General features: G+C 44.7%; 2 protein-coding genes and 1 long non-coding RNA gene across 3 annotated transcripts in view; 1 reads left to right on the top strand and 2 right to left on the bottom strand.

Moving 5' to 3' along the window:
• The window catches only part of LOC141091157 (uncharacterized), a 72,027-nt gene extending 64,960 nt beyond the window's left edge, over nt 1-7,067 (bottom strand). The window contains exon 1 of the mRNA XM_073576561.1: nt 7,030-7,067. The gene's annotated coding sequence lies outside the window, so the exon portion shown is untranslated. The remainder of the gene's footprint in view (nt 1-7,029) is intronic.
• Nucleotides 7,068-7,340: 273 nt separating this feature from the next.
• Nucleotides 7,341-25,966, top strand: part of LOC141091156 (uncharacterized) — a 42,486-nt gene continuing 23,860 nt past the window's right edge. Inside the window, exon 1 of the long non-coding RNA XR_012232441.1 lies at nt 7,341-7,902. This is a non-coding gene — a long non-coding RNA (uncharacterized lncRNA). The remainder of the gene's footprint in view (nt 7,903-25,966) is intronic.
• The window catches only part of LOC141091155 (apolipoprotein L3-like), an 80,319-nt gene continuing 77,308 nt past the window's right edge, over nt 22,956-25,966 (bottom strand). Inside the window, exon 4 of the mRNA XM_073576558.1 lies at nt 22,956-25,596. Coding sequence (XP_073432659.1) covers nt 24,832-25,596 — 765 coding nt within the window. The 3' untranslated portion in view covers nt 22,956-24,831. The remainder of the gene's footprint in view (nt 25,597-25,966) is intronic.

The following is a 25,966-nucleotide window of genomic DNA, read 5'->3' as shown; positions in this document are numbered from 1 at the left end:
CCAGACAGCACCCCTTAGGCTCTCAATTCCACCATCTCACCATAAGACGCTGTCCCTGCACATTATGCCAGAGTGCATCGACCAGGTGCTCCTCGGGGTTCCCTGGCTCCGTTGCCATTCCCCTTATATAGAGTGGTCCTCGGGGAAAATACTGGGATGGAGCAAGAGCTGTGTGGGAAGGTGCATGGGGGCAGCATCCAAGTAGCCTCTGCAGAGGTGCCCGCGGATCTTTCCGCGCCCCCCACTGAGAATTTGAGGACCGTGGCTCCGGACGCCCTCGAGTCAGTGCCCCCGGGCAAGACCTTTGTCCCTCCTCTCCTGCGGCCAAAGGTCCTCGCGTGGGCACACGCGTCCAGGTTGGGTGGTCACTTTGGCTACAAGCGGACCACAGAACTCCTGGCAAGGTCTTATTGGTGGCCGCACAGGGCACGGGACACGAAAGAATACATTCAGGCATGCGCCTATTGTGCCCAGCATGCCATTTTAGCGTCTAAAGAGAGAATGAGGACCTCTGCTGACACACATTAGCGCACCACTCCTACATTTGCCCCTGACGACTTCGTGTGGCTCTCTGCCTGAAACAGGCTGCTGGTCGAGTCCACCAAGTTTGAGCTGTGGTACATTGGTCCCTTCAAAATCCTCAAGCGGATCAGCTCGGTGGTCTATCGCCTGGCTCTTTCACCACAGTTGGCCATCTCTGACGCCTTCCACGTGTCCATTCTCAGACCTGTTCACATGTCCCGGTTTTCCGAGTCATCTTCCGGGACATCAGACTTGTCTTCGGACGAGTCTGAGGTCAATGCCATTGTGGGACGCGAGGTGGTGCGTGGCAAAAAGTTTTATTCGGTGGATTGGAGGGCTCAGGGGGGAGGGTGCCCCTAGGAGGGGGGGTAATGTTACGCATCGGGTTCCTGCAGCAGCACAGCAGGGATCCAGTGCCTCACATTCTGCGGTCTCCCATTTTCCATTGACCGCAGAAGAGCTTGCTCAGCAGCCCCATCGTTCCAGACGCTCTGCTCAGACCAGCTCTGTGGGTCTGGCTGTTGCTGCCACCTCTGGGCCAACAATAGCAATGCAGGCAGATCAGCAGCAAGTGACTCCAGAGGCTAAATCCTTCCGTCACTCCACTGAGCATGCTCACGAGACGATCTCCCATTGGAGATCGGGAGTCACATGCTCAGGTCCTTCTCCAGATCTGATTGGTCCATCTCAGGGATCTGGAAGCTTCCGGAAGGTCCCGGCTATAAAGGGTTCACATGGCTGCTCGGCCATGCGCTAGTATAGACTCTAGTTGCTAACTGTGTGAATGATGACGGATGTATGGACTTGCAAATGACTCATTAAGATTCCCCTCCCTCTGATATTATGTGTGTGGTTAGGGAACTAGTGATAGAGTCAGCACCAGTCAGTGGCAAGCTACAGGCCACAATACGCATCATCCACAGTGCTAGCGTCCGACAGTGCGCCTGCTACCGGGCATTGTTGTATAGCAGCAGTGTCTGTCGCCGTGCTGCAGTCAGTAGTACTCCTTGGCGTCCACGGTTGCAACACCGCACGCACTGTAGGTCTAGAGGGATGCGGACCCTGTGTCTTGGCCCCAAGTCCTGTGATCATATACCGTGCGTGCATTTCACTGAGTCCTGTGACGGCAGCAGGCTCGGTCTTTGTATTTAACGCCTCGGTGTCTCTGTGAAGGAACAGAGACCGCCCAGCGCACTCCAGGTGACGTTCAACCCGTGTGCGTTAAACCGCCATATAGTGCGTCTGCCATTACATAGCAGCAGTGTAACATCTTCTGCACGGTGGACCCCGGGCGGCGAACGCACTTATTATTTATTATTTAGTGCATTCCGCCGTCTCTAACACAGTCAAGATACTGAGAAAGGGGCTCTGTGAGAGACCCCATGCCTGAAACTATGGGACGACCTGGGGGTTGAGACAAAGACTTGGGCACCTTCGGTACATGGTACCAATGTGATTTTTGGGGGAGCTCTGGTAAAAGTTTTTACGCTATTTTTTTAGATAAAATGCTGTCTGAAGAATGTGAGTAAATCATTCTTAAACCTAGATGTTGGGTAAGAGGAAAGCCTAGAATATGTACTTGTATCAGACAACTGCCTGTATGCTTCCGACACATAGTAACTCTCGGACAGAAGTACAACATTACCACCTTTGTCAGCTGCCCGTATCACTACTTTATATCAGACCAACCCTGAATATCTTTAATGGTTTGTCTCTCTGCTATAAAAAGATTGGAAGATGACTTGTGATAAATTAACGCATCTATACCTTTATTCACCTGTGATTCAAAAAAATCTTTAGCATTCCCAAAGGATACTGGGGGCATAAAAGTTGATCTCACTCCCCCTGTGAAGGGTAAAACAGACAACCCACTGGGATCTGTCCATGGTGGGCATGATGAAGGAGAAGGCCTCGCCCCTTGCAACAGATCTCAGAGAAATGGGTAGAGCGGCCGGAAGTGACCCCACCTCAGAACAGATGGGTTCCAGAAGAAAACCTCGTGTGCAGCCGGCAGCTGCTGGACCCGGAACGTCATCACGTACGTGAGGAGGTCGGCAATCCAGAAGATGTTGCCTTAAAGGAACCTTACCCAGAAGAGGCGGAACTGGAGGAGCTGAAGCCTGAGCCAGAAGAGTCTCAGCCGGAGGGTGCGGAAGCTGCACTGGTGGAGCCTGACGGTCGCAGAGTGATCGCAGTCGGGATGCCGGAACAGTGGGAGCGGGACGACGAGCAGGTGGTGAGTGAACCAATCCCAAACCCTGGAGTGCAGGCCCATCTTCACCGGTGCCCTGTCCCTCGGTCCGTCTACTTGTTACCAAGAGGCGGAAGGTCCCATCCTATCCCCCGGGCAGGCTGCATGGATCGTGGGGGTAAAAGAAAGAAGCAGCGGGAGAGAGATTTGGGCCGAGCTCTGCCGACCAGGAGGGGGCGCAGTAGGCCCCATGTTCATTGGTTAGCGAACGACCAAGTCTTGTCCCTCCTCTGTCACTGCGGCAGGAGAACACGACACCTGCAGCTGAAGGGTCGTCTGCTGGAGCGTGGGTATGGAGCCCGATGTGGGACAAAGTGACATGGGACACGTGTCGCTGAAATAGTGGATGACACTTAAAGGAGGAGCAGTGCTCATTGCACCTAAGTAAGGATGGGACTGTTCCGCATCCCTGTGGGCAGAGGAGCCCTATAGCATCCCAAAGTTGGGTGCAGTGTGGCCGGTATGGGCCACAGTTGAACGTTGAACTGTATTTTTCTTCCCCTCCCCCAAGTTTTGTTGCACTTGCTGTACCTCTCCTGCTGGATAGCAAGATCCTAACCCTATGGGGTTATGGGCCCAAGAACTGAAAAAAAAAGACTGTGCTTGTGACTGCTGAGCGTGCAGCACACATGCTCTTTAAAGGGCCATACTCCATGCAATGGAGGGAGGGAGGGAAGCTCTCAAGGACTGAAGACCTGATGAGCAGGTCCAGATAATCCGAAATAAACTATGTGGAAATAGATGTGGACTTGTGGTGTCACCTGAAAGACTGTCATCAAACCTTTGTTCAAAATTGCTGAAGGAAAACAGACTTTCTCTGGCCACAAATAGATTTTCTATTACAAGTGAATGTGCGTTTTTAATGGACTCTTGTGTGAGCCAAAAGACTTCTGCGGCTGCGGTGGGTGATTTCTGGCACCCTCTGCTGAGCTAACAGACTTCATACCTCATTTGATCATTTACCTCTCTGCCTGGAGTATTCTCCTGTATATATAAGCGTTTTATTCTTCTTTCTAGCACCGTATGGTTGGGGACGACCATTCTTAAAGGAGGGAGGAGAGTAAGGGGTGTACCAAGACCAATTTGTGCCCCACTCCCTTGCCTGTGTTCGTGTTATAATGTAATTTATGTCTTCTAATACTGCCGTTGTGTAGTGCAATGTATATATATATGTGAACTAAAAAATAATAAAATATATAAAATCAACATACCATGGAGAAAGTTAAAATACCTTTATTGATGGCGGTAAGTAGTACTCTACATAAAAGAAGTGCTTGTACACAAAAAAGTATCATAAAAATGAACGTAGAATATAAAAAATCACCAATATAGGAAGATATATATTGCAATCAATAGTCCATAATATTAAAGCAGCAAAGACCAAATGGGCATAGAAAGTGCATTATAGTGATCAAAAGTGATAAGTGCTTCAAAATAAAATAAACAACAATCATAATAAATGCCAGTAACATATGAGGCAATGTTAAATGGCCAAAGGTGCAAATAAGTTGATCAGATAAAATGCACAAGTGCCAAATAGTATATCACAACAATAGTGATATTGCACAAAAAGTCCCTTCACAAGAACGTGCGGCTAAATAATTACTAACAAAACAATACAATAAGTTAATCAGATAAAGTGCAAAATGCAAATAATATAGCACAACAGCAGTGATATTGCACAAAGTGGGCCCCGCACAAGGACGTGCTGCTAAATAAATGCTGACAAAATATTAGGCAATGATAATGTACCTGAAATTGGTGATATATGTGCACAGCGCACTCCAATATTTTTATATTCTACTTTCATTTTTATGATACATATTTTTTTGTGTACAAGCACTTCTTTTATGTAGAGTACTACTTACCGCCATTAATAAAGGTATTTTAACTTTCTCCTTGGTATGGTGATTTCATATTTTATTATTTTTTTAGTTCACGTTCAGTTTGATTCCTCTTTTTGGTTTCAGTGTATTCGAATGGTTAGCCATTCAATCCAACACACCATTGAATAATGATTAATTAATTAATTTTTATTATTATTATATTGTATTATAACAATCTTTGATTCAATGGTGCTTTTTATATGTTGAATTGTAGTGTAGGGAAAGTGCAGTGACTGACTTAGCCCACTAGAGGGGGCAGAGTAGGATAGCAATAAGTATAGGATAGGAATTAGTTAACTTAGGAGGGGCCAACTGGGTAAGCTGGAAGGTTTTCCTGTTTTCAATCAGTAGGGCATAGGAGCCCGGACAGGGCAGTTAAGCCACGCAACATTTCTTTAAGTAAAAGAGCACAGGTCGTCCAGGGCCTAGGAGTAACAATTGTTGGTGAAGGAAAGGAATACAGGGCAGCTTTGTCATGGTGTCGGTCAGCTACATAGGAAGACGCCTGTGTGTCTGGGGCGAAATGGACTGGGAACTCCTAAAGATAGTCAGACTGGTCAGACAAAATGCTGCAGTAGCGGGGACAACGGTGCGACCCTGCAATATTCTTGAAGAAGTGAGCGACAGCACAGGGACAGAAAATGTCATGTCTTGTGAAGTATCTTGTGCTGTACCTAAATGTGAACTGGACGAGCTGAGAAAGGAACTAAGTAAAATTGTTTATTTTAAGTTGGAATTTGACTCTGTCTCTATTTCTGTGGAACCCCAAGAGAAAGACCCTCAGTGGACCAGAGAGGATCCAGACGGACAGGAAAGGGGACACAAAGGTACGCTACCACTGGGACATTGTGTGTATGTGATGGAGGGCAAGGGTGCAACAAAACACCCATTGAGAGCCACGACTACAGCCCTGGTCTCCGTTACAAGTGCAATGCAAGTCTGCAATTTTTCTCACTTGGCATCCATATGATATCTATGTGCAATGCATTTATAACATCATCTTTTACCTGCTTTAATACTCAATGTAATTTAAAGCTAGTGTACAAAACTAATAAAGCAATCTTACATGAAAGTAAAGATAGATAGATGATAGAAAGATCTTAGATATATAGTAGATAGAGACATACTGTAGATGATAGATAGATAGATAGATAGATAGATATGGGAAAGATAGATAGACAGATAGACTAGCTAAATGTTCTGTAGCTATTTAATGTCACAAACCCCCAACATATAATAAACTTGCACCCTTTAGTGCCTTTCATGTGGCACTAAAGGGTGTTTAACCTTATTTAACCTGATAGACAAAATAATTTTAAAAAATAACATGGGGTCCACCTTATTTTTGATAACCAGCAAAGGTAAACCAGACAGCTGATACTATGAGGTTCGGAAAGTCCATGGTTATTGAGCCTTGTCTTTATTTCTCTCTTTTTATATCTCTCAGATTCCCATTTTCATTGCCACTCCACCAGGGCAATCGGGAAGAGTCAGGCAAGGTGCCGGAACTGGCGCATCTCATGTGATACGCCACTTGTGCGGTGGCTGCTGACTGGTATTTTTAAGCTGAGAAGGTCTCAATCACCATGGACCTTCCCAGCCTGATAATATCTGCTCACATCTCTCTGTTTAGGTTTGCCGATTATCAAAAATGGGAGGGGGGGAGCTTAATTATTTTTTTTTATTTATTTAATTATTAGATTTAACAAGCCTAAAAAGGCGTAGAATAAACTCCACATGAGCAGCACTAAACGGCGCTAGTTTGTTATATGTAGGGAACTTGTGAAATTATACATCTACAGGACAAATAACTATTCTATCTATTCTATATATCTATTCTGTCTATTCTATTCTGACAGTTTGGGCTGTGAATTTTCTACACTTGGCTGATGAAATTTTGTGGTTCCTTTGAGATGTGTAGGTAAAAATCAGACGGCACACTCATTGACGAGTCCCGTCCGATGTACGCCGCCATACGCAGCCTGCTGCGATTTTTTTCCTCAGTCCGATTAGAGCTGAGGACAAACTCGTAGATGAGCGCTGACCCATTGAATAACATTCGTCAGAGTGCAATGCGATGTTTTCTCATTTTGCACTCCTCCGTATTATACGCCAGTGTGAGCGAGCCCTAAAAGCACAGATCTCAGCCACTAAAACTACAGATTATAGTTTGAGATTTACAGTATATTCTTTTTGTAACGAATGGCCGATAGGAATAGATATTGAAAAATGATTCACATGAGCCAGGTACGTAGCCTTCGCTTCGATGTGTGCTAGCTTGCCGTAAATCTTCAGAAATTACATCAAATTGTGAATTGCAATTAAAATAAAAGCATCGTAAAGAGCATAAAGATATGCACCGATACTCACCACGGTCTACCCGTAAGCCGAAATACAGAGAAAGTGAAATGAGAAGATGTCAAGAAATGAAACTCCACCTGCTGTGTATGTAAGGTACATTATGGCCTCATAAAAAGGACCTTATAAATACAGTGATCTCTCCCATACGCTGGGCTGAATTCAGCAATCCAACCATACTGACCCCTCAGGTCACTTTCCCCTGCAGAATTTTACAGTGGATGGACCTGTCACATAGCTGCAGCCATAGGTGCCCCACCACAATTTTATCTGTGTCCTTTTTTTTGGGGGGGGGATGTCAAAGAAAAAGGGTTCCTCAAATATTAACTACATCAGAAACTTACTAAGAATTTTTTTTCTTTTCCAATACGCCATGCCTTTGTTTACAGGGAAAATGTGCGATCGTAAAATGACGGGAGTGCCGATGGGACTGGAATCTGGACTTTGCCTTAACCCCTATGAAAACTTAGTGAGCACTTAGTAATGGAAGGAATACGTGTCTGTATGTGCTCAGGAAAGCGAGCCTGATGAGTTTTTTCCAAAAAGAAGACGCTCCAGGCTTTTTTTTTTTACTGAAGCACTTTTTTAGTGGTTTTTTTTGGGGTTGTTTCCAGAGCACTTTTTTTTGTTCTACCTTTGTGGCTGCCAGAGGCTTTTTATATGGTTTTTCCAGTGTTTTTGGTGCATCTGTTATACTTATGTTTTCTGGATGATTTTTTTTTTTTTATCTTCATTCAATCAATAAACTAACCGAAATCGGATTTTGAAGAAAAAACAGTGAAAAAGAGAAAAAACACTCAACTAGACGCCTGCGTATCTGCTGGGAGTTTTTTGAGTCTTAACAATGAAGAAAACATTTTCCAAGTTGAAAACTCCTGAACAATGGTGAGATGATTTTTTTTCAACCGCTTGGCATCTTTGGAAACCTAAAAGATGTAAAAAACACTAAACTGCTAGTGTTTGGGTTTTTTTTTACATAGAAATGCATATGTTCATTCTTTTGAGCATATTATTAGCACTTTTTTTTAAAGCAGACCCACAGGGAAAAAAACATTGTGTCCATGTACCCTAAAATTAAGCTGTGATCTGGGAAGTTTTTTGCTTGCTCTAACTTGAAGTGTGTATTTATTTTGAGTTTAGGAGTATTGATTAAGTGGTCTGGTTTGAGGTGTTCTTTATTTAGGGAGTCCGGTCTGATGCATTTTGAGGGTTTAAACAAATTATTTAGATGGTCTAGTATGATTTATTGAAAAAGAGTGGTCTGAAGTGTGAATTATTCAGAGTTTGGTTTGAGGTATGAAATAGATAGGGAGTCTGATTTATTTAAAGGGGTTGTCCACTAATTTATTCCTAATAGTGAAAAACATTGTAAAATGGAATAAAAAAATACAAAAAATTCTGCTTTTATTTGTCCTGCCTCTAAAAAATGATAAAAAAAATGTTATATGTGCCCCAAAATGGTTGTAGAGAAAAACAAAACTACAGCTTTTCCTATGAAAAAACAGCCGCCCTGTCAATGGAAAAGTAAAAAATGATCACAATATACAGACACAAATACTGATGATTTTTAAGTGTGCCAAAGTAATAAAGCTTATACATATAAAATATATCTAGGAATGCCATAATCACACTGACTGGCAGAATAAATTTAACATCTCTGCATCTGAACGACATAAGAAAAAAATTCAGTATTGCTGTTTTTGTTTTTTCATCCCTCCCCCAAAATAAATCAAGGGGTGACGTTATTATGACTTTTCAAAGTCAGTTTTGCTTGTGGCTTCATTGCCTTTATATGAACCAAATTTATTAGTGTCTTAATCACTTATAGATCCAAAAAACAATTATATGTGCCATATGCACCAATATCAAACCTGTCTGTTACACCATAATAACTGCAAAAGGTGAACAGAAAAAGCACAATTCCAAAAAACTATTATAGAAATAATCTTTATTTAATCAAAAATTAAAAACACATAATGGACAAAAAAGGCAACCTCCATTGTGGGACACATAAAGGCTTATCATCCCTTTAAACACAATACAATATGAGCAACAGGTAGAGATAAATGAACAATTTCTGCCACCTATGGTTATACAAAAAATAAGGCACAATTCACCATTAAATGTGCTTGAACAGAGCTGCAATCATTAAAGCCCGACTTCAGCCATAGCTTTTAAATGCGCTCCAAATCAGCTAAATTCATTTCATCACGGCTTTAGCCATAGTTAATATGTGCCAAACGACTCACAAGTGCATGACAATAACTATCCCAACAATAGGAGCAAATAATATACTTCAATAAAATCTCATCGAGCTCACTGACACGTGTGGAATGAAAGCCGCGTCCCTCACCCCAAATATATATTATATAATATAAAGTATAATATTATACTTTATTATCATTTTTCCCTGACCTATTTGACCCTTGGTTTGGTCTTGGTGGTAGTTATATACAAGATGTCTATGATTGTTTAGATGGTATTTTAAAGATTATCAATGAAAGTTGTTTTTTTACACTTTTGTTTCAGTGAATAATACAGTCATATGTAAAAGTTTGGGCACCCCTATTAATGTTAACCTTTTTTCTTTATAACAATTTTGGTTTTTGCAACAGGTATTTCAGTTTCATATATCTAATAACTGATGGACTCAGTTATATTTCTGGATTCAAATGAGGTTTATTGTACTAACAGAAAATGTGCAATCTGCATTTAAACAAAATTTGACCGGTGCAAAAGTATGGGCACCCTTATCATTTTCTTGATTTGAACACTCCTAACTACTTTTTACTGACTTCCTGAAGCACTAAATTGGTTTTGTAACCTCATTGAGCTTTGAACTTCATAGCCAGGTGTATCAAATCATGAGAAAAGGTATTTAAAGTGGCCACTTGCAAGTAGTTCTCCTATTTGATTCTCCTATGAAGAGTGGCATCATGGGCTCCTCAAAACAACTCTCAAATGATCTGAAAACCAAGATTATTCAACATAGCTTTTCAGGGGAAGGATACAAAAAGTTGTCTCAGAGATTTAACCTGTCAGTTTCCACTGTGAGGAATATAGTAAGGAAATGGAAGAACACAGGTACAGTTCTTGTTAAGCCCAGAAGTGGCAGGCCAAGAAAAATATCAGAAAGGCAGAGAAGAAGAATGGTGAGAACAGTCAAGGACAATCCACAGACCACCTCCAAAGACCTGCAGCATCATCTTGCTGCAGATGGTGTCACTGTGCATCGGTCAACAATACAGCGCACTTTGCACAAGGAGAAGCTGTATGGGAGAGTGATGCGAAAGAAGCCGTTTCTGCAAGCACGCCACAAACAGAGTCACCTGAGGTATGCAAAAGCACATTTGGACAAGCCAGTTACATTTTAGAAGAAGGTCCTGTGAACTGATGAAACAAAGATTGAGTTGTTTGGTCATACAAAAAGGCATTATGCATGCGCTGTATTGTTGACCGATGCACAGTGACACCATCTGCAGCAAGATGATGCTGCAGGTCTTTGGAGGTGGTCTGTGGATTGTCCTTGACTGTTCTCACCATTCTTCTTCTCTGCTTTTCTGATATTTTTCTTGGCCTGCCACTTCTGGGCTTAACAAGAACTGTACCTGTGTTCTTCCAATTCCTTACTATGTTCCTCACAGTGGAAACTGACTGGTTAAATCTCTGAGACAACTTTTTGTATCCTTCCCCTGAAAAGCTATGTTGAATAATCTTTGTTTTCAGATCATTTGAGAGTTGTTTTGAGGAGCCCATGATGCCACTCTTCATAGGAGAATCAAATAGGAGAACTACTTGCAAGTGGCCACTTTAAATACCTTTTCTCATGATTTGATACACCTGGCTATGAAGTTCAAAGCTCAATGAGGTTACAAAACCAATTTAGTGCTTCAGGAAGTCAGTAAAAAGTAGTTAGGAGTGTTCAAATCAAGAAAATGATAAGGGTGCCCATACTTTTGCACCGGTCAAATTTTGTTTAAATGCAGATTGCACATTTTCTGTTAGTACAATAAACCTCATTTGAATCCAGAAATATAACTGAGTCCATCAGTTATTAGACATATGAAACTGAAATACCTGTTGCAAAAACCAAAATTGTTATAAAGAAAAAAGGTTAACATTAATAGGGGTGCCCAAACTTTTACATATGACTGTATTTATGGCAATCCTCTTCTCCCAGGTTCTGCAGAGTCCTCTCCTCTCCACCTCTTGACTCCAGCATTTACCTGTGACTCATGGTTAAGAAGCTATCAAGACCTTTTATCATCTAGTGACAGAGAATGTGTAACTAGCAAGAAAGGTTGAACTTCATGAACCTATTGTGACGGACTCAGCTCCTGCTGAGCCCATTTTTTGAGTGGACCCTCTGGGTCGTGGCACCCACCCACCGAGGGCGAGCTGACCTTGTGAGAATCCACCCCCTATACAGGGAGTGTCAGGGGCAAGACCAAGGGGGTGAGCCACCACGACTGCTGGGACCAGACGGCCGGCTCAGGGGACACTAGACGAGTGTCTGACGACAAGCAGGAAGCAAGACGAGACTAGACGTAGGTGCAAGGTATCTTCATTAGAATAACACAAGATCACATACAGAGAAAACAAGCAAAACGTGCAAGGTGCGCGCGTGGGCACGCCAAGGTCCATAACATGGTACGTGCCAGATGGCACGCCTAGGCACAGGTAATGGCAAGATGGCATCGGACTCCGGACTGCTGGCAAACCGACAGGGTCCAGGGATCAGGCTGCGGACGTCAGCTCCGGACATCAGGCCGTAGTCATCTGGTTCCGGACCTCTGGCAACGGTCGGCAGGTTCTGGGCATCCGGCAGGCAAACCAGGGTTCAGGCAAGGAGGCACGACAGATATCCAAGCAGGGTGCGTGTTTAGGGAACACGCCAAGGTCCAAGGCTAGGTGCGTGTGTAGGGGACACGCCAGGGTCCAAGGCTAGGTGCGTGTGTAGGGGACACACCAGGGTTCAAGACTAGGTGCAAGGCAAGGTGCGTGTGTAGGGGACACGCCAGGGTTCAAAGCGAGGTGCGTGTGTAGGGGACACGCCAAGGTTCGCAAACGAGACAGGGTGCGTGTGTAGCCACGCCAAAGCATAGAATAAGACAGTGCGTGTAGAGACACGCCAAGGTACAAGGTATAAGACAGAGTGCGTGTAGAGACACGCCAAGGTTCAAGGTACAAGACAGAGTGCGTGTAGAGACACGCCAAGGTACAAGACAGAGTGCGTGTAGAGACACGCCAAGGTACAAGACAGAGTGCATGTAGAGACACGCCAAGGCACAAGACAGAGTGCGTGTAGAGACACGCCAAGGCACAAGACAGAGCGCGTGTAGAGACACGCCAAGGCACAAGACAGAGTGCGTGTAGAGACACGCCAAGGTTCAGAGCAGGGTGCGTGCTAGGAGCCACGCCAGGGCACAAGGAAGGGCTGCGTGCTAGGAGCCACGCAGGGACGCACACCTCACTGGCCAATGCACACGGCTGTAACGCCAGCACGAGGCACGACTAAGGCACAGGAGGGGGCAAAGGAACCTTCGTGCTAGGAGCCACGCCAGGTTCAGGGCAGGGTGCGTGCTAGGAGCCACGCCAGGGTTCAAGGCAGGGTGCGTGCTAGGAATACAGGCAGAAACAGAGCCAGGTCAGAGAGAGGACAGAGTCTAGCAGCGGAGCGTAGGCAGAAGCCCAGAGCCGGGCCAAGGGAAGACCTTGGGACTAGACAAAGAAACGAGCACTAAGGAGAGGAGAAATGGTGCGTGTGCTAGGGAGCACTACAGAGCACCATAGGAGAGAGCGAGGCAGAGCAAGCAAAGACTGAGACCATAGGGAGGAACACAAAGCAAGGAATAGCAAGGCAGAGAACAGCAGAAGGACTACAAGGCAAAGCAAGGCAAAGAGAAACATGGCACGAGAGACAACACAAGACATGGCACAAGACAAGAGGCGGAATACGAGCACGGAGCGTGTGCAGAGACGCACTACAGAGCAAAGTGCAAGGGCACAGAATAGAGGGAGCAACCCCACAGACCCAGAGCCTTGCAGGGAAGCAACACAATAATCAGGCCCTGAGCATAGGAAGAGGCGGCCTGATATAGGGCATAGCACCTCCTCCTCCAGGTCAGGACCAGGGGAGAACTTCTGGGATTCTAGACATGACGAGATGATAGCAGAACCAGACAATGCAGGATCTTAGGAAACGTCACATGATCAGGGTTTCAGACATGACGAGATGATCACCGAACCAACCAGTGCAGGATCCTAGGAAGAACACATGATCCGGGATTCTAGACATGACGAGATGATTGCAGAACCAGACAGTGCAGGATCTTAAGAAACATCACATGATCAAGGACTCCAGACATGACGAGAAGATCACAGAAGGCAGAGCAGAAACGAAGGGATCCTGCAGCTCAGACATGAGGTGAGTCTGCACACAGCTCTAGAGAACATGCAGGACAGCAGACAAAACATGCGCATGCACATCGCTCCAGGAGTTCTTGAGACAAACAGACATGGCAGACATGGTGGACGTGACAGTACCCCCCTCTTTAAGCCCCCTCTCACTGGGGCTGGAAAGAAGAAAAAAAAAAATTTTCTTCGGCAGAAACCAGAGTTTAGTACAAACCACTCCAACAATGTTGATCCGACATCTGAAACGGACACCTGCATCGGTCAAGACACAGGAGCCGCTAACGAGACATGAAGATCCAGTGGGGAGGACTGCGGTTAGACAAGCAAGTCTTATTACTCTGGCTGCCATCATTTCCAAATGAGTCCAGAGGTCAAGGGCCAGGTCTGATTTACATCAGAAGAGTGGCCGGGGTACCGCCATATTCAGGAGAGTCCAGGAGACAGAGCAGATCAGATTCTATAACAGACGGGTCATCAGACGGGTAGCCGAGGTACCAGCGGAGTTCATGGCCTGATTAACTGTGACAGACTCAGCTCCTGCTGAGCCCATTTTTTGAGTGGACCCTCTGGGTCGTGGCACCCACCCACCGAGGGCGAGCTGACCTTGTGAGAATCCACCCCCTATACAGGGAGTGTCAGGGGCAAGACCAAGGGGGTGAGCCACCACGACTGCTGGGACCAGACGGCCGGCTCAGGGGACACTAGACGAGTGTCTGACGACAAGCAGGAAGCAAGACGAGACTAGACGTAGGTGCAAGGTATCTTCATTAGAATAACACAAGATCACATACAGAGAAAACAAGCAAAACGTGCAAGGTGCGCGCGTGGGCACGCCAAGGTCCATAACATGGTACGTGCCAGATGGCACGCCTAGGCACAGGTAATGGCAAGATGGCATCGGACTCCGGACTGCTGGCAAACCGACAGGGTCCAGGGATCAGGCTGCGGACGTCAGCTCCGGACATCAGGCCGTAGTCATCTGGTTCCGGACCTCTGGCAACGGTCGGCAGGTTCCGGGCATCCGGCAGGCAAACCAGGGTTCAGACAAGGAGGCACGACAGATATCCAAGCAGGGTGCGTGTTTAGGGAACACGCCAAGGTCCAAGGCTAGGTGCGTGTGTAGGGGACACGCCAGGGTCCAAGGCTAGGTGCGTGTGTAGGGGACACACCAGGGTTCAAGACTAGGTGCAAGGCAAGGTGCGTGTGTAGGGGACACGCCAGGGTTCAAAGCGAGGTGCGTGTGTAGGGGACACGCCAAGGTTCGCAAACGAGACAGGGTGCGTGTGTAGCCACGCCAAAGCATAGAATAAGACAGTGCGTGTAGAGACACGCCAAGGTACAAGGTATAAGACAGAGTGCGTGTAGAGACACGCCAAGGTTCAAGGTACAAGACAGAGTGCGTGTAGAGACACGCCAAGGTACAAGACAGAGTGCGTGTAGAGACACGCCAAGGTACAAGACAGAGTGCGTGTAGAGACACGCCAAGGCACAAGACAGAGTGCGTGTAGAGACACGCCAAGGCACAAGACAGAGCGCGTGTAGAGACACGCCAAGGCACAAGACAGAGTGCGTGTAGAGACACGCCAAGGTTCAGGAAGGGCTGCGTGCTAGGAGCCACGCAGGGACGCACACCTCACTGGCCAATGCACACGGCTGTAACGCCAGCACGAGGCACGACTAAGGCACAGGAGGGGGCAAAGGAACCTTCGTGCTAGGAGCCATGCCAGGTTCAGGGCAGGGTGCGTGCTAGGAGCCACGCCAGGGTTCAAGGCAGGGTGCGTGCTAGGAATACAGGCAGAAACAGAGCCAGGTCAGAGAGAGGACAGAGTCTAGCAGCGGAGCGTAGGCAGAAGCCCAGAGCCGGGCCAAGGGAAGACCTTGGGACTAGACAAAGAAACGAGCACTAAGGAGAGGAGAAATGGTGCGTGTGCTAGGGAGCACTACAGAGCACCATAGGAGAGAGCGAGGCAGAGCAAGCAAAGACTGAGACCATAGGGAGGAACACAAAGCAAGGAATAGCAAGGCAGAGAACACAGGGAGGACTACAAGTCAAAGCATAGCAAAAGCAAGACATGGCAAAACAGGCGAGGCAGAGAACACAGGAAGGACTACAAGTCAAAGCATAGCTAAGGCGAGACATAGCAAAACAGACTAAGACAAAGAACAGCAGAAGGACTACAAGGCAAAGCAAGGCAAAGAGAAACATGGCACGAGAGACAACACAAGACATGGCACAAGACAAGAGGCGGAATACGAGCACGGAGCGTGTGCAGAGACGCACTACAGAGCAAAGTGCAAGGGCACAGAATAGAGGGAGCAACCCCACAGACCCAGAGCCTTGCAGGGAAGCAACACAATAATCAGGCCCTGAGCATAGGAAGAGGCGGCCTGATATAGGGCATAGCACCTCCTCCTCCAGGTCAGGACCAGGGGAGAACTTCTGGGATTCTAGACATGACGAGATGATAGCAGAACCAGACAATGCAGGATCTTAGGAAACGTCACATGATCAGGGTTTCAGACATGATGAGATGATCACCGAACCAACCAGTGCAGGATCCTAGGAAGAACACATGATCCGGGATTCTAGACATGACGAGATGATTGCAGAACCAGACAGTGCAGGATCTTAAGAAACATCACATGATCAAGGACTCCAGACATGACGAGAAGATCACAGAAGGCAGAGCAGAAACGCAGGGATCCTGCAGCTCAGACATGAGGTGAGTCTGCACACAGCTCTAGCGAACATGCAGGACAGCAGACAAAACATGCGCATGCACATCGCTCCAGGAGTTCTTGAGACAAACAGACATGGCAGACATGGCGGACGTGACACCTATGTTGTTTTTCAATCTAGAGTATGAAAGTAACTTTATAAATATTTAACTTTTTGAAGGATATAGCGACATGTAGAAGCTGAGGAGCAACTACTCGCAATTGAAGGGAACCTGTCAGTAGGATCAAATCTTCTAAGCCATTTATATACAGTCGGGAAAATAAGTTTCTGATACACTTCCGCTCTTGCAAGTTTTCCCACCTACAAAGAATGGAGTAGTCTGTAATTTTTATCGTAGGCACACTTCAACTGTGAGAGACAGAATTTAAAAATGAAAACTAGAAAATCGCATTGTATGATTTTTACATAATTAAATTGCATTTTATTTTTATGAAATAAATCATCTACCAACCAGAAAGAATTCTGTCTCTTACAGTCCTATTAGTTTTTCTTTAGGAAACCCTCCTACTCTGCACTAAATACCTGTATTAATTGCACTTGTTTGAATTTGTCACCTGTATAAAAGACATCTGTCCACACACTCAATCAATAATACTCCAACCTCTCCTCCATGGCCAAGACCAAAGAGCTGCCTCAGGACACTAGGGACAAAATTGTTGACCTGCATAAGGCTGGGTTGGGCTACAGAATAATAGGCAAGTAGCTTGGTGAGAAGGCAACAACTGTTGGCACAATTATTAGAAAATGGAAGAAACACAAGATGACTGTCAATCTTCCTTGGACTGGGGCTCCCTGCAAGATCTCGCCCTCATGGGGTAAGGATGATTCTGAGAAAGGTCAGAAATCAGCCTAGAACTACAAGGGAGGATCTGGTCAATGACATGAAGAGAGTTGGGACCACAGTCTCAAACTTTACCGTTAGTAACACACTACGCTGTCATAAATTAAAATCCTGCAGGGCACACCAGGTCTCCCTGCTCATGCCAGTACATGTCCAGATCCTTTTGAAGTTCCCCAATGACCATTTGAAGGATCCACAGGAGGCATGGGAGAAGGTTATGTGGTCAGATGAGATCAAAATAGAACTTTTTGATATCAGCTCCACTTGCCATGCTTGGAAGAATAAGAAAGATGAGTACAACCCCAAGAACACTGTCCCAACCGTGAAGCATGGTGGGGGAAACATCATACTTTAGGGGTGCTTTTCTGCAAAGGGAACAGGGTGAATGCACTGCATTGATGGGAGGATAGATGTTGTTATGCATCCCGAGATTTTGGCCAACAACTTCCTTCTCTCAGTAAGATCGTAGGTCATGGCTGGGTCTTCCAGCATGACAATGACAAGAAACATACAGCCAGGGCAATTTTGGTCAAAGACTACAGTAAACGTCTGACCTCTGGGATTTCAAACAAAGGTTTCTGTACCAAATATTCAGTTTTTTTGTTTTTTTATTGTATCAAATACTTATTTCATGCAATAAAATGCAAATGAATTATGTAAAAATCATATAGTGTGATTTTCTGGATTTTTTTTCTCTCACAGTCGAAGTGTACCTTCGATAAAAATTGCAGACCTCTTCTCTTTATAGGTGGGAAAAGTTGCAAAGTTATTTTCCCCACTGTAGGTATGCAGGTCATAGGAAGTTGAATAAAATTATCTCTTGATAAATGCAATCTGATGTCTTATTCCAGAGAAAAAATATAATTTCAAATATGTAAATGAGCTGTACTAGGCTATCGGCCGGACACTGATCTGCAGGAGAATCTGCCTCCAGACTTTACATATATATTTTCATTTTTTACATTTTAAAAATTACAAAAAGGAAAATGGGCCAATGCAAAAGTTTGGGCATCCTTGGAGATTTATGTGCTCAGATAACTTTAACCAAGTTTTTAGACCATAATTAGCCTGTTAGGGTTATGGCTTGTACAATCATCATTAGGAAAGGCCAGCTGATGCAAAAGCTTTATAAAAACCCAGCCTCCTCTAACCTTGTGCCAAAAAACAGCAGCCATGGGATCTTCTAAGCAGCTGCCTAGCACTCTGAAAATTAAAATGGTGGAGGCCCACAAAGCAGAAGACTATAAGAAGATAGCAAAGTGTTTTCAAGTTTCCCTTTCTTCAGTTCAAATGTAATTAAGAAATTACAGTTAACTGGAACAGTGGAGGTCAAGATAAGGTCTGGAAGACCAAGCAAAATTTCAGTGAGAGCTGTTAGTAGTATTGTTAGAGAGGCAAATCAGAAACCCTGCTTGACTGCAAAAGACCTTCTGAAAGGATTAGCAGACTCTGGAGTTGTGGTACATTGTTCTACTGTTCAGAGACACCTGCTCAAATATGGCCTTCATGGAAGAGTCATCAGAAGAAAAACTCTCCAGCGTCCTCACCATAAAATTCAGTGTCATAAGTATGCAAAAGAATATCTAAACAAGCCTGATGCATTTTGGAAACAAGTTATGTGGAATAATGAGGTTAAAATAGAACTTTTTGGCTACACTGATGAAAGGTATGTGTGGAGAGAAAAAATGGCACAGAATTTCAAGAAAAGAGCATCTTGCCAATCATTAAGCATGGGGGTTGATCAATCATGCTTTGAGGTTGTGTTGCAGTCCATAGCGCAGGGAACATTTCACTGGTAGAGGGAAGAATGGATTAAATGAAATTTCAATAATTTCTTGATGAGAGAGAGAGAGATTTTTTTTTTTTTTTGTCCGGCAGCCAGACAGATTTTGGGGTTAATTCAGTGTCTGGAGGATCCGCCGGCCAAAAAAACGTTGCAAGCTCCGTTTGGAAATCTTTGAGGATGTTGACGGACACTAACATTGTGGCGGATCCTCAAAAAAACGGATGCAACGGACGGCAATCAGTCAGGATCCGCCAATAATGAAAGTCAATGGGGAAAAAAACGGATCCGCAAAGAAAAATGGCGGATCCGTTTTTTTTCAAAATTGGCGGATCTTGACTGATTGTCAAAAACGGAAGTGTGAAAGAGGCCTAAGTGTACATTTCTGTTCATTCTTTATTTCTTCTGATAAAATAAGCTGTTTCCTGGGTACAATGAATGATGGGTTATTATAGTAAATGGCTTGTCTGTGATGGAACAATTCCTTTAAATGAGGTTTCAATTTTCTTTTGTATCCAGTTAAACATTTTCTTGGAAAAATTTCATTCACTGAATAAGACTAGTGGCCAGGTTGTGTGATTACTTTGACAAATCACTACTGGGTCATGTTCACATCTTGTTTTTACTTTCTGCTTTGCGTGTATGGCTAGAAAATCTGTTAGCATACATATAAATCATGCTTATAGAGTTCCAGAAACCAAATAAACCAAATGAACATCCTCTCCACGTGTTGGTATACTACAAAACGGAGTAGAAATAATGCAGTAGACCATACTCATAAGTTATTCCCATAGTCCTAGTTCAAAATTGGCTGAGTCACTTCAGTGATGCATTAATAACATATTCTTGAATGGTATGGTGCCAGTCTCCCCCTGCATTTGGAGGTTCCCCTTTGACTTTTACATCACGTATTTTACTTATTTATAAATAAAAATATATATGTTTTAAATTTAAATCTTCTTCTTACTTCCTTTTATGGCACCATACCATTCAAGAATATGTTATCAATACTCATAGGTGTAATGTTAGATTAGGTCCCATGACAAATGTTTGACTTGGGAACTGCACACCAGCTTATCTTATTGTCATTGATAGGGCATATAAAGGCAAAAGTGTCAATTTTTTGCCTTATCTTATACCTGATGCTCCCTTAAGTATTCAATTTTTCGTCATAAGTAAATGGGTTTGGCCCACGGGATTCTTCGGTGGCTGTTCTGAATTATTGATTTGTGAGCACCGACCCTTTGGAAAACATCGTTAAATTCAGTCGAGCGCCCGCCAGGGCCGTGGGGCACTCAGTACCGGGCCGCTTCTTAAAGGGGCAGTGTCACAGCGGCGGTGACCCGGTCCGTGGCCCTGAGTGTCCAATAAAAGGGGTGTATTTACAAGGGATGAAAAATAAAGAGTGTTTGTGAGGCCACCTGTGGTATTTGATCAGAAGCGACCAGTGCTGCAGTGCAGATACGCTGGGACTGATGGTATGATACAGCAGAGTTGGAATAGCTCTCCACAGGCAGAGCTTAGTCCCAGGGCAGATGAAAGATGTTGAGGAAGATGGTGATGTAGTATTTTGCAAAGGATGTAGCAGTGCTGAGGTGTTGTAGAAAGAATTCAAAGGACACAACAGAGTGAAGTTTCCTTTACCTTTTATGGTGCTTTGTAGGTACAGTCCAGGGCTCAGGTTACAGTTCTTGCTGGAGTCGATTAGCCTGAAAGCAATTTTGGAATCTCTCTATACAGGTGGGTTGTGAGGTCTCCTCTCTAGCGCTATTCTCTGAGATCCTTGCTGTTGTAAACTCCACTCAAGTTCCTCTCTCTGTCTGTTACTTAGAACTCCACTCGCATGACAGGCAGCTGTAGCCTCCTTCAGGAATCGCTCCTATGGCGTATCTGGCTCACACACGTGCTGCTGTGTCGTCGAGTCTCAGTTGGGAACGGAGGATCTGCAGCCTTTTATCCTCCGGATTCTGTTGTGGGACCTTTAGCCAAAGCTCCCAACCGTCCCGAATTTGGTGGGACAGTCCCATTTTTGCCCCTCCCGCTGTCTCGCCCGGTACTCTATGTGTCTCGCACTGCAGCGAGATAAGCTGCACGCTCCCCCATGCACACCATCCTCGCCCTTCCCCACCGCAGCCTCACAGCCTTGCAATGAGGTCGCTACACGGTTCTTCTCTTCTGTGCACGCAGGACCTGTGATGAGGTCACAGGAGGGGAGGAGTCAGGAGTCACATGATCATCATGTGACTCCTGACTCCTTCCCTCCTGTGACCTCATCACAGGTCCTGTGTGTACAGAAGAGATGAACAACAGTGTAGCGAGTAGCGACTGCAAGGCTGTGAGGCTACGGTGATCAGGAGCCTCAGTGTGTGCAGGACTCTGCTGTGCTGGTTGGCATGGTGCTAGAGAGGGGAAGTTTATGTGTGGGGTCAGGAGGGGTTTACAGGATGGATGTAGCAGAGCCGTGTGTATGGAGCGGAGCATGTGTGTGCAGAGCGGAGCCGTGTATGTACGGTGTGTGCTGAGCGCAGCCTTGTGTGTACGGTGTGTGCTGAGTGGAGACGTGTGTGTATGAGGTGAGCGGAGACGTGTGTGTACGAGGTGTACGGAGCGGAGCCGAGCTGTGTGTGTACGGGGTGTACGGAGCGGAGGCGCGTGTGTGCGGGGTGTACGAAATGGAACCATGTGTGTACGAAGTGTACGGCGCAGAGCCGTGTGTTAACGGAGATGAGCAGAGCCACGTGTGTATGGGGTGTACGGAGTGGAGTCACGTGTGTACAAGGTGTACGGAGCAGAGCCTCATGTCTACAAGGTTTACAGAGCGGAGCCATGTGTGCGCAAAGTGTACGGACGGAGCAGTGTGTGTACGAGGCATACAAAGCAAAACCGTGTGTGTATGAGGTGTGCAGAGCCATGCGTGTACAAGGTGTATGGCGGGGAGCATTTATACCTCCCAACCGTGCCAGATCCAGCAGGACAGTTCCAATTTTGAGTCTGCCCCACTGCCTCGGCCGGGAGGTTACTTTTCCCGCTGACACAGGAGTACACGGCGGAGCACTTTAAAATTCGCCCGTGACGTTCCACCAGAAATGACGTGTTGGAAGCTGACCGGAAATGAGGTAATTTCGGGAGGAGATTGAGACGGAACCATGGAGGCACTTCAGGGAATTCTTCAGATACATCACGTGTCCTCCTCCAACAGTGGGATCGCCTTGGACTTGGGGATGTATGCCCATGTGAGTGGATCATGATATGTCCTGCATCAGGAGGCTCAGGTGTTCACTACAATGTGAGCTGAGCTGCTATGGTATCTTTATAGAATCTTTATTTCTTTATCTCTTTCTTTCCCCTATTCCTTTCTCGCTCTGTTCTTTCTTTCCCCTTTCTCTCTCTAATCTTTCTCTCTCTGTTCTTTTTTTCTGTCCTCTCTCTGTTCTTTCCTCTCTCGCTGTTCTTTCTTTCCCCTCTTTCTTTATCTCTCTGTTCTTTCTTTCTTTCCCCTCTTTCTTTCTCTCTCTGTTCTTTATTTCTTTCCCCTCTTTCTTTATCTCTCTGTTCTTTCTTTCTTTCCCCTTTCTTTCTTTCTTTCTCTCTCTGTTCTTTATTTCTTTCCCCTCTTTCTTTCTCTCTCTGTTCTTTCTTTCTTCCCCTTGTTCTTTCTTTCTTTTTCTATCTCTTTGTTCTTTCTTTCCCATCCTTCTTTCTCTAATCTTTCTTTCTCTCTGTTCTTTTTCTCTCTTTCTGTTCTCTTTCTTTCTCTCTCTGTTCTTTCTTTCCCCTCTTTGTTTCTCTCTCACTCTGTTCTTTTTTTCTGTCCCTTCTTTCTTTCTCTCTTTCTTTTTCTATATTTCTCTCTAGGTTATTTCTTTTCTCTCTTTCACTTTCTCTCTGTTCTTTCTTTCTCTTTCTTTCCCCTCTTTATTTCTCTCTCTGTTCTTCCTTTCTCTCTGTTCTCTCTTTCTTTCTCTGTTCTTTCCCATCTTTCTTTCTCTCTATCAATCTGTTCTTTCTATCCCCTCTTTCTTTCTCTTTCTCTCGCTGTTTCTTTCTTTCCCCTCTTTATTTCTCTCTGTTCTTTCGCTCTGTTCCTTCTTTCTCTTTCCTTCCCCTCTTTCTCTAATCTTTCTTTCTCTCTCTGTTCTTCATTTCTTTCTCTCTGCTCTCTTCCTTTCTCTGTTCTCTTTCTTTCTCTGTTCGTTTTCTCTCTCTGTTCTTTCTTTCTCATCTTTCTCTCTATTCTTTCTTTCCTCTCTTTTTTTCCCTCTGTTCTTTTTTGTCCCTTCTTTCTATCTGTTCTTTCTCTCTGTTTCTTTCTTTCTTTCTTTCCCCTCTTTCATTCTTTCCCCTCTTTCTTGATTTATCTCTGTTCTTTCTTTCCCCTCTTTCTTTCTCTCTCCCTCTCTGTTCTTTCTTTCTTTCTTTTTCTCTCACTCTCTGTTCTTTTTTCTGTCCCCTCTTTCTTTCTCTCTGTTCTTTCTTTCTGTATTCTTTTTTCTCTGTTCTTTCTTTTCCTCAGTACCAGTCAGTGTACCAACAGTACCAGCCACTGTGCCCATAATGCTAGCCACTGTGCCCTTAGTACCATTCAGTGTGGTCAGCAGTGCTAAATGGGTGCGGTTGGTGGTGGACATGGGTGTGACTAGTTGTGAAATGGGTGTAGTCAGGGTGTGGCCTAAAATTTGCCACAGCCTTTGTCCCTCTTTCCCTTCTTCAGAAGTTGGGAGGTATGCCTTTAGCATCCACACAGCCTCGGACTCCGGGGTCCGGTTTCTGGCGCTTCAGCTTGGGGATGAGCTCTGCTATAGCTCCAGACCCCAGCTCTTCTCTGCACATCCTCCTGCTTTCCTGTCCACACTCTATACTGTAACTCCCTGACTTCCTCCCCCTGACCAGAGAGAGCAGTTCTCCTGAAGTCGGGTTTAGAGCTCCCTCTGCTGGCCTGGAGCAGGAACTGTGTTGTATGCTGGAATTACCTGATAAAGAGATCCTTTCCTTGCTTTCAGGCATGACATCACTCTCCCTAAGAGGGAAGTAAGGCCACTGTGGCGACAGTACTCCTGGGGCACCACATTAGCAACAAGTAATAAGGACCAAATCTCTGGAGCTGTACGGTGAATAAAAAAATAAATACATAAAAGAAAAATTTACAATCCAGAATACGCAAGGGAGCAGTGTGATTAAAATAAGTGCAAAATCCCTCTATAAGTATATAAATTGGAGAAAAACATAGATTTTTTATTTAATTTAAAGCATTAAAACATGCATAGCGGAAATCAAAAAAGAATCATCATTGAGATATATTACAGCATAAATGGATGTTAAAAGCATGTTAGATTTCGTATTGTTTTTAGTAAAACATAATGTTCATAAAGGGAAGCTGACAACTGACACATGCATTGCTGAGCAAACCAAGGGCATGTGGCATTTTAGAGAACGACATACATTTAAAAGCCAGTTGGGGACCATGCCACATGGGAAACAAGTCCAAAATGCCCAGACTTGTAGAAGTTGCCGGGGATCGGCTTTTTGTGATATGGTTCCAGTTTTTAAGTGTATGCTGAATTTTTGTAGCCTTTCAGGGAAAACCATGTCCGTCTGGAATGATACAGCCAGTGTCTGATACATGCCTCCTTCCCATAGTTTGGGCAAGTATCACCTGTCAGCCTCACTTTACACTTTAATTAATGATAACCAAGATAATAGATATTGTAGGAAGATATCAGAAACACCCAAAAATATTTCTGTGAGAAATTCCTAGAAAAAAGAACATTGGATACATAACTTTCCATGGTGATGGATTTTCAACAAGCTGTTTCTCACAAAGGTTATCACACAATTAGCACTTCAAACATTAGCCTTTTTTTTGCCACTGGGTGAATTTCAATTTCTGAGATGTTCCCACTGTCGACTCATTACCTTTTGTTTTCTAATATAGGAATTTTTGGTAAGATTCTGCATTAGTCTTATAAATGATGGTGGCGCTTCAGATATAATTAGTATTCTGCTGTATGAAACCTTTCTGAAGGCATCTCCCTATCATTTGCTATTATTCTCTGGCACCAAATCCTCATCTAACTTTTGTAAATCGTGTTGTAACTCTTTAATCTCCTCAGCACATTCTCTTATTCGTGCAGCCTGCTCTGTCTTACTCCCATGGTGTATATCTATTGCTCCCTTGGCAACGAAAAAGACATCAATGAATATAAACAACCCAGCCAAAACCCCTGAAACCATTCCAAATACCTGGACCCCCCGAGCTGCTATCTGCGCCCCTCGAGCCGCAGCGGCTGACACCTTGCCCAGCTGAATCAATCTGCCAACCTCTAGTGCAGCATATACACTTCTGCCCCCAACCCTGGCTGCATCAGGACTATCTACTACTTTTTGCTTTGATATGTCTGTAACTAATGAATCCAACTTTTTGGAAGCCTTTTCCAATTCATTCATCTCAGCATTAACGGCCTTTACAATCTCTTCTACTCGGCTGCATTTAATTTTCATATTTACAGTATCGGCAATAGAAGCCGATGCCCCTGTGAGTCCTCCAACCGCCGCAACACCGGCCCCAATACCACTGACAATCAGAGATGCCCCTGCGGTGAATGGGGCCAAAATGAGTCCTGCAATGGTGGCGATGCCTCCAGCAATTCCAACTGAACTTCCCGTGACACTAGCAATGGTGGCTCCTCTGTGAAATTCGTCCAGATCATCAGCGATTGTTAGCAGTTCTTTGGAGCAATCTGCTATAGTATTCAGCAAACTGGTCAATATTCCTCTTAGGTTTTCAACAGAATCATTCATCTATTAAAAAAATGAAGAGAAAATGAAAAGGAGGATTCAGCACAGTATGGTAGAAATAGATGTATAGTTAAGACCATTTATGAGCAATGCAGGAGGAAATGGTGATATGACAGCAGCCTTCTTTTCTTGCATTTTGGAAGAAGATTTTTAGAAAACAGACTACGACCTACTTAGAAAGATGATAGTGATATTTCTGCATCCTAGCATCTATCCTATGGGGTGTGACATTTATTGGAAATGCTAGAGAGACTCAGTTGGAAAATATTCAGACCTTTAGGTTTTGGATTCACAGATTTGTTTTAGATTGCTCCTACATTACAAGTAGAGTTGAGCGACTTTTGGTTTTTTAGGGTCGCGTTTCGTTTCGTGA

This window comes from Dendrobates tinctorius, unplaced genomic scaffold, assembly GCF_039654945.1.
Source record: "Dendrobates tinctorius isolate UK_male_01 unplaced genomic scaffold, ASM3965494v1 ptg000049l, whole genome shotgun sequence".
In the NCBI taxonomy this organism is placed as follows: Eukaryota; Metazoa; Chordata; class Amphibia; order Anura; family Dendrobatidae; genus Dendrobates; species Dendrobates tinctorius.
The sequence above is the reverse complement of the archived record's forward strand: the minus strand, read 5'-3'. Positions and strand labels throughout refer to the sequence as shown.